At 46.7% G+C, this 8,251-nt stretch overlaps 2 protein-coding genes across 3 annotated transcripts; both read right to left on the reverse strand.

Moving 5' to 3' along the window:
- Window positions 1–1,298: 1,298 nt before the first annotated feature.
- On the reverse strand, window positions 1,299–2,803 carry LOC119319090 (haloacid dehalogenase-like hydrolase domain-containing protein 3). 2 transcript variants are annotated; one of them, XM_037593596.1, is made up of 3 exons: window positions 2,363–2,803; window positions 2,005–2,211; window positions 1,299–1,908 (listed from the first exon to the last, which is right to left on the reverse strand). In XM_037593596.1, the coding sequence occupies exons 1-3, from the start codon at window positions 2,618–2,620 to the stop codon at window positions 1,579–1,581; spliced, it is 795 nt and encodes a 264-aa protein (XP_037449493.1). In that variant the 5' UTR covers window positions 2,621–2,803; the 3' UTR covers window positions 1,299–1,578. The 2 variants fall into 2 exon arrangements, with proteins under 2 accessions (XP_037449493.1, XP_037449492.1); XM_037593595.1 differs by having other exon boundaries at window positions 2,352–2,803.
- Window positions 2,804–3,108: 305 nt separating this feature from the next.
- Window positions 3,109–7,354, reverse strand: LOC119316348 (choline-phosphate cytidylyltransferase 2-like). The gene is made up of 8 exons (XM_037590665.1): window positions 7,012–7,354; window positions 5,452–5,565; window positions 5,252–5,347; window positions 5,015–5,057; window positions 4,746–4,901; window positions 4,543–4,623; window positions 3,628–3,726; window positions 3,109–3,535 (listed from the first exon to the last, which is right to left on the reverse strand). The coding sequence occupies exons 1-8, from the start codon at window positions 7,245–7,247 to the stop codon at window positions 3,386–3,388; spliced, it is 975 nt and encodes a 324-aa protein (XP_037446562.1). The 5' UTR covers window positions 7,248–7,354; the 3' UTR covers window positions 3,109–3,385.
- Window positions 7,355–8,251: the final 897 nt, after the last annotated feature.

Below are 8,251 nucleotides of genomic sequence, written 5' to 3' on the forward strand. Positions count from 1 at the left end.
CGCCTTAAAATTCGCCTGCTCCCAAGGGCTGTGTAAACGACATGGTTGGGTCACCCACGCTCGTATTGATGAGAATCCCGTAACAAGAGGACACGATCTCTGCTTTGAAAAGATGTGTCAACGACAACCGCGTCTCGAAACATGGGGCGAAAAACGGTTTGAAATTATAACCGGACAGGCGTGACGTCGCATTGCTAAAGTTGTCAGCAGATTGGACTTATGTGTTATTATATTCTCTCTGCGGTTGTGTGCGGTGTGTGTTACAGGTCCGGACACGATCAATTCGTCTAGAGACTATTCGGGAGTTCGAAAGGAGGAACCCGCCTTGCAATGCCGAAGACAGCACTACGCGCCGGATACCTTGTCACTGAAGCCAGGTTCATGGGCTACTGAGGGAGTCCTGGACTAAGGGGTCCTCGGGCGTCCGGCCTGTTATCTATGGGTCGGACTGATGGGTTGTGAAGATACGAAGACCGAAGACTACACCCGTGTCCGGATGGGACTCTCCTTGGCGTGGGAGGCAAGCTTGGCGACGGAATATGCAAATTCCCTCTTATGTAACCGACTCTATGTAACCCTATATCCCCCGGTGTCTATATAAACCGAAGGGTGTAGTCCGGAAAGGATACTCAATACCTTAGTCATACAGGCTAGACTTCTAGGGTTTAGCCATTACGATCTCGTGGTAGATCAACTCTTGTAATACTCGCATTCATCAATATCAATCAAGCAGGACGTAGGGTATTACCTCCATCAAGAGGGCCCGAACCTGGGTAAAACTTCGTGTCCCCTGTCTCCTGTTACCATCAATCTTAGACGCACAGTTCGGGACCCCCTACCCGAGATCTGCCTGTTTTGACACCGACAGGGGGGTCACTAGATGTGCTGCAACATGAGTTGTGCCGCTTGGGCATGGGCGTCAATGCCAGCACAATAGACCGCGGTTGGTGCTGCAGGCAACAGATCATGCTGCAGATGAGCAATCGCACCGGGGCACCCAATGATGCGCACGATGTTGCACATGTGCGTTGTCGGTGCTGCAAGGGTGTCAGTGCCACTTCGTCGGTGTTGCGCGCGCGTGAGGGGGGTGAGTGAGATACAAGGGCATGCGAGGGAGACATGGACGACGGTGTGCGCGGGGAAATGAGGAACCATGAGGCACGTGGGGAAGACTATGGGTGGTGAGGCGAGGGGGAGATGCGTTGGCATGATCGAACATTCACAAAATGCTTGATCGGATCATCGGCGCCCCGGTTGATCTTGAGCACGAACCAGCCGACTGGCGGTTTTCTTTTAAAACATAGTACAGAAACATATGCTTATAAATACGTACATACACTCAACCTTATGAATATGCACACTCTCTTTCCTGTAAGCACCTTGGAGAGATCTGGCATCGCGCATCAACTCTGAATAACTTGTTTAACTTGCACTCTTGCTTACAGTACATTGCAATAGTTGGCAATCTCATCAACGAATACTGTATCATCCGAGGACCTGTTCTTTTGTCCCCTGGATTTCATACACTTCCAGCAATGTTCACTCATGCCTCAACTATCCACCCTATTTTTCAGGTAATCACTCCTCCGCCCAGGCGTTGTCGGTTCCTCCATGCGCGGCAGGGGGATCCCGGATGAGCCACTCCCGGGCGGAGACGAGGTCAGGGAGCACCACCGCGCCGGACCGCCGCCACCTCTCGGCATCAGCGGTCCCGAACCTGTCCAGCAGCAGCGCGTGCATCCCGACGGCCCGGGCCGGCGCGTAGTCCTTGCTCATGCTGTCGCCGATGTGCAGCGCCTCCTCCGGCGCCACGCCCCCGGCCGCCTCCAGCGCCATCTCGTAGATCCGCCGGTCGGGCTTCTCGACGCCGGCGACGCCCGAGAACACCCCGAAGTCCCACTCGGACCCCTGCGCACATCAATCAGAAACAGAACTGAGCAATGTATAGCTTCCGGCAGCGCGAGCGAGACGGCGGTCGAGGGCGGCTGCCTGCCGAGTGCCGACCTGGTTCAGCCCCAGCGCGGGCAGGACGACGTCCCTGTAGCGGCAGTCCGCGTTGGTGACGACCCCGGCCATGATCCCCTCGCCGCGCAGCCACCGGAGGAAGGGCCGCGCGTCGGGGAACACCGAGTACGGGGCGGGGGAGCCGAAGGCGGCGTAGATTTGCCCGAAGATCCGCTCAAATGTGGCATCATCGTACTCGTGTCCTGCCTGCAGCATACATACCAACAACCAAGAGAAAAAGGCCGAGAGAGCATCAGAATAGAGTAGTTGCACATTCTACACGCACGAGATTTGCTCACGCTTCGGAGTTTCTTGGAGAAACGAACAGGGCACGGCAGAGCACCGACCTTCACCTTACCCTGAGGAAGGAGTCCCTGACGCACGTCCTCCACCAGCGATGGTCGGGCATCCTGGAGGCGTGGCCGAAGCAGGGGTGCTTGGCCGTCATGTCGGCGTAGGCGGCCTTGAAGGCCTGGTGCATGCGCGCGTAGCCGGGGCACGGCAGCCCGGCGGACCTGGCCGCCGTGCAGTAGTAGTCGCCGAGCTGCCCTCTGTAGGCGATCAGCGTCCCCGTCACGTCCACGGTCACCAGCCGCAGCCTCGACAGCAGCGACATGGCAGCCGGCGACGCACGGAGGCATAGAAGAAGAGGATCGGATGGTTCTTGGGTTGACTTATAACAACACCAAATGCCTTGCTCTGCGGGGCAAAACGAGAGCGAGGAAGACGCTACCACCTATGTGGAAGCAAGCATGAATCCATGGCTCTCCGGATTGATGGAGTTAACCCACTCCCGGGAGGAAAGATCACGGCCAACTCTTTGGATCAATCCAAGCAGCAGGGATTTAAAAGGGAGCGGCTCGAGCCTCCTTGCTTCACAAGAAAACTCATTTACTAGGACCCAAGTTTTCTGCCTCCTCCCAAGAGTTTTCTTCAAGGGAGGGTGAAGACGCCACGGCGAGGCGCAGGGAATCCAAACAAACATTCTCTTTTTTTTTAACTGAATCCAACATTTGTAGAGTAAGCTACCGATTCAAAGGATGAATCACACAAAAAGTACCACCTCAGAGTCTGATGCCAAGAATGGAAAATAAACAAGTGTAATTACAAAATGAAACAGGTCTTCTTAATAAGAACTTGAATTGAAATCGATATCCTCCAAATAAACAGTGTTATGCCTCACAGTAGAACTATTACAAGAGCGTACGCTACTGCCTAGAAAAACATCAAGTACAGCTACAAACACAGCACGCAGATCTACCTTGACAGTGAAGCTCACGATCAAAGGGACAGATACATGGTGAAGGATTGCGGTTGATGAAGACTGTTAACATGCATTGCATGCCCGTATTATACTTTGACATAAAATTTTACAGTGCCGCTATTCTTTCACGTATTTGGCATCTTTGGCAACTTCATCGTCTTCTTCTTCAAAGTCGTCAAAGTCGTCACTGTCGTATTGTAGAAGGCTGAAGTCCCTAGACTGCGCCTCCTTCAGCCTTTCCTGGATTCTTTCCTTGATGGCAGTTCCCTGGGAAGTAGTTTAGATTTAGGCATATATGGGCATGGACCTCCTATTGGAGGAGAGCAGCAGTAAACTATTAACAGGCGAAGGTAACTAACCATTGAATGGCAACCTTCCTCGAATTTCTCTAGAAAACCAACAACCCAGCGATCTGCGTTTTCAACCCACTCTTCCTGGAGTTTTGCCACTGTACTCCACTGCAAATATCAACATGCTTCTCTCAGAATGTATGAACAGGTAAACTTGAGAAGGCTAAGTTCATCGATCCAAATTATCAGATGAAGAGATGAACATGGAAACCGGAAGTAGGAGAAGGGGTAGTGAAGTGTTTTCATTTTGCAGTGCTATACTGGATATATACAGAGTACAACTAATGTACGGAGTGTCAGATATGATAAAAATAATACTTACGCATCAGATATCGAAGTCTTGACCACCACAAGATTAGTTGAACTAGATAAATGCAAAGATTTGTGTATAATACATATAAAACTTAAGTAACAGCCATGTACCACTGTCAATTTATCATCATTGTAACCTTTAGAATACACATGGTGTGAGACATGGCTGAAGCTAATGTTTTTAGCTTTGCATGCAAAGCTATGGACTTGCCCAATCACAGCTGTGCAATCTTCTACGCATTAAAGCATAATTTCATAGAAGTGCTATCTAGTCCAAAACGCATCAAAGAAAAGGATGATATGTGTTAGGAATCCTCCGCTAAACAACTGAAGTCAACCAAAAATCCAAAACTACTTTGATGAACTTCAAAACGTTAATCTAGCCAAGAGTTTCGGACATGCGGGTCAACTATACCCAATCAAATGTCATAAGGCTAACACACAACAAGTAGGTTAATTAGTGACAAAATAGTAAAGAAACATGGGGCACTCATCCCTGCACCAGACAACCAATGGATACAGAGCGAAGCTAACATTGCCTAGTTACAGTTAATCAATCATAAAAATTAGTTATACTTCAACATAAATTAAGATGAAGCTGAATACAAGTACCTTCTCCCCTACTTTTTCTTGGTGCTGCTTCACTTTGTCACGGAGGGTTTTCAATCCCATATTAACTCTTAGTCGTTTTTCCTGATAATAAGATATATAAGGGCTCAGCTAGCCAGCATAATGCAGTGGTACTGTAGTACAATCCAACAACAGGACTTTGTATAAGTAAAGTTTTGCTAAAGCATCAGGTTGATATTGCATACCTTGACATAGCTGACACCAAGATCATTTCTGCTGTACCCCCTGGCCAGATTGCGCATAACATACTCATTATAATCTTTAACAATCCTCATTATAATGTCTGAGGTTGATATGCCTTCTGTGCGCTTGGTCTCCTTAAATTTACCAAGCTTTTTTACCTGATAAAACAAGATGATGTTAGTCACAGAAATCCAAAGTAAAAATTGGTGTCTGTTAACACAATTTATTTGAGATTATATTTGAATAGCTCAATTTGAAACATAAGACTCACAAATTCATAGACATCATTACTAGCTCCACTAGCATCATGATACCTGTGTAGATTCAAATACGGAAGATAGAATATAGATGAGTTAAGAGATTTAAAAGTTTAGATCATTCAGTGTGTAGAATATCAAGCCATCAGAAACACAGAAACATTTTCTGTGGTCCTCACAAAAAAAGAATGAAAATAAGAAATATTTACTGCATCACAGAAATAACAAGGTCTTTCGAACTGAATGCTTACGGCAGAGAATCATGTGCAACAAAATCGATGTTATGCTTGTTCAAGAACTCTTCTGTTACTACCCACGGAGCGTCAGGAATGACTTCATCAACCCACCTTGGAATATAAAATAGTAAATCATATTAGCATGCTATTTTTTTGAAGAAATGTACAATGATCATGGATTATATTGGATGAAGTAAAGAATGATACACGATTACTTGCAATGGCGAAGTGATTCATATCTCTCGTCCTCTGTCATGACAGTTCTTCCTTTGTATTGATGTGTCAACTCATCATTGCAGCACCCGACAAGAAGATATGCATTAGGGAACCTACAGTTCAACAGACAGTTCAGTGTCAGGACATTTTCTCGCATTTAACAGCCCCAGTAAGTTAATTTGTGTAGAATGCTCAGGATAACCATTAAGAATGTAAAACCAGTCCGCAGTTAATGCATTTAATCTATGGCACCAATAGTAGAACGGAACCTTAGGCATACTACTAGATAAAAAAAAACTGTCCAGCAAGATTACTAGTATGACATTTGCAGATTAAACCACAGCTTCATACTTAAGAAACAGAGCATGCCTGCAAGTGCAAGATTCCTTATAGAAGGTGTCACAGAAAATCAGGTATTTCCCCATAAGCTAACACAAAACGATAGTTTACCCTCTGTGTGCATGCCATGAGTATACTAACATCACATCATGTACAAACTGAAATTTTGAGGAAAAAGATGCTGCATATATGTGAGTTTTTTTTTTGTTGTTGGCGGAATTGTAGAAAAAAGGGTGACCGTTGGCACACATGACTTCCCATTAGTGTTTTCAAATGCAGAATTCTCAATAGTTATACATAAAATGTCCACTAATGGAAAATGGATGTTGTGATGGGCGAAATGAAGAGGGTAAAAAAGAGAATACAAAATGAACAGAGGGCGCATCAAAAATTATATACTGATTTGAGCAGACTTATTTCACTAGGAAAGGTAGGACTGGCATCTAACAGGACACAAGAAACCAAACTCCATTTCATTGCCGACTTAAAAGAAGTGGAAGATGCCAACCACCATAAAGGGAAAGTTGTCTGAGAGGAACAATATCAGAGCCCAAACCCTACAGACAACTACACCAGTCCATGTCAATGGAGAATGATTATTGTGGAGCAGGATTATTGTACATGATGCGAAAAATAAAAAGGAAAAAAAAGAGGTGGGCAAATAAAGCCAAATCACACTGCATTATTCGGGGGGGATCTACCAAATAGGAGCCCTCCCGCTGAATGATCCATTACATGGCAAGCAATACGAGAGTCTCGAGTCACATCACGTTAGGTAAAACATACCAATACAGCTAAATCTTGTCCCCAACATGATGGAAGCATAAATGGAGCCCCATTTTCCACCAAACCGTAAATCTATTGCCCAAATAAACAGGGGCACAGACAAACCAAGTCCTCATCAACCAACTTAGTATCCACAATAAGCGCATGCCTTCGAAACCTAATCACAAGAATGATCCACTAAATCAGACGTTGGACATAACAACAAGTTGAGGCCGTTCCTGAACTGGTAATCGCGAAGAGTTTCAAATAGGAACGGACTGCAATCAAACAACTTCCTCGCGCAATCCCCGCGCTAGAGCCAACCGGTGATCCTAATTAGGCGCGATCCGCGCCGCAGCCAACCATGATAAACGGTGTCAGACCCCAATTCCTGCCAGAAACGCAAGGGGGCAGATCGAACCGAAATAGCCCAAGGGGGGAGAGGGATTTCTCACGATTTCTTGGCCTGCTCGAGCGAGCGCGCGTGGCCGAAGTGGAAGAGGTCGTAGATGCCGTCGGCGTAGACCCGGATCGGCCTGTCCGTGATCCCCTCGCCGGCGCCGCCGCCGCCGCCATTGCTCGTGGACCTGTCCGCGACCTCGACGTCCCCCTCGGCCTCCTTCCAGTCCTCCTCCTCCTCCTGGGAGGACTGCGGCGCCTGCCTCGCCGCCTCGGCCTTCGCGTCGGCCATGCGAAGAGGGAGTCGAGAAGGTTCGGGTAGGGGGGAAGCGAGCGACGGGAAGGGAAAGAGGACGGGGGCGTGGTGGAAAGGTCGAAGCCTCCAGGCCGGGGAGACGGTACACATGCGGAGGGGGTGCTCGCATGACGTGACGTAGTTTTCGGGCTCGCCCCGTCTCACTGTCAAGTGGGTCCGGGTGTTTGACGGTGACTGGTTGGACCACCTCAGGTTCTTCGACGAGGGAAATGGCGACACGTGGCACGTTGATGAGACAACGACGGGTGAATTTGCTGCCTATCAGAAATATACTTTGTTGTACTATAATAGATTAAAGATTAAAGACAATTATATTGGGACAGAGTGAGTATATAATAATAATGCCTCTATAATAATACATTGTATTATTTCATTTTCGTGTTGAAAAATCATTTTGAAATGAAATAATCAAAATGGTACTCCTTACTCTTTTTTATTACAAAAAAATAAAAAAAATTCATGCAAAGAAAAAAGATGTATTGCACATGATATTCCTAAGTGTATCTCAGATGGTTGGTTATTCCTGAGTGTTTCTCATGTGGTTAGATTCTTTATGGTGGAATCAGTGCAAATTTTCCTCGTTAAGTGGGTTTAATGTTGTTGACAATGCAATTTATGGATGAATTGTGTGCTTGAGCTAAGTAGACATATTCAATGGTGGCACAAGACGGTTAGGCTCCTCTTTGTAAGGAAAAGATCGAAGACAGAATTTCCGGCGCTTTTATTTCTTTAGTTGTAGGAAACACATACTTTTAACAGGTGTCCGAGTTGGAAGGTATGGATGAAATTAAACACGTACACAAAACATATATTGCACCCACAATTTCTTCCCACCAGTTTTGAGGAGAGAATCCATTTACGTCTGATTTATGAAAATACACATCTGATAGTATTGTAGCCAGCACTGCTCCCCTTAGGGAGCAATACTTCTAGCACACCTACAGTTACCACGCACTAAAGCGGTAGTGTTGCCCCCCTCC

Source organism: Triticum dicoccoides, chromosome 6A, assembly GCF_002162155.2.
Source record: "Triticum dicoccoides isolate Atlit2015 ecotype Zavitan chromosome 6A, WEW_v2.0, whole genome shotgun sequence".
NCBI classification, from domain to species: domain Eukaryota; kingdom Viridiplantae; phylum Streptophyta; class Magnoliopsida; order Poales; family Poaceae; genus Triticum; species Triticum dicoccoides.

Excerpts from the sequence above, each read along its gene's own strand:
- LOC119316348 (XM_037590665.1), bottom strand. The coding sequence starts at position 7,247 with ATGGCCGACGCGAAGGCCGAGGCGGCGAGGCAGGCGCCGCAGTCCTCC. Across the intron at positions 5,058-5,251 it reads GTTGCACATGATTCTCTGCC|GTATCATGATGCTAGTGGAG; the intron begins GTAAGCATTCAG and ends GAATCTACACAG. Across the intron at positions 4,624-4,745 it reads TTGGTGTCAGCTATGTCAAG|GAAAAACGACTAAGAGTTAA; the intron begins GTATGCAATATC and ends TCTTATTATCAG.
- LOC119319090 (XM_037593595.1), bottom strand. The coding sequence starts at position 2,645 with ATGCCTCCGTGCGTCGCCGGCTGCCATGTCGCTGCTGTCGAGGCTGCG. Across the intron at positions 2,212-2,351 it reads TTCCTCAGGGTAAGGTGAAG|GCAGGACACGAGTACGATGA; the intron begins GTCGGTGCTCTG and ends TGTATGCTGCAG. Across the intron at positions 1,909-2,004 it reads CCGCGCTGGGGCTGAACCAG|GGGTCCGAGTGGGACTTCGG; the intron begins GTCGGCACTCGG and ends TGATGTGCGCAG.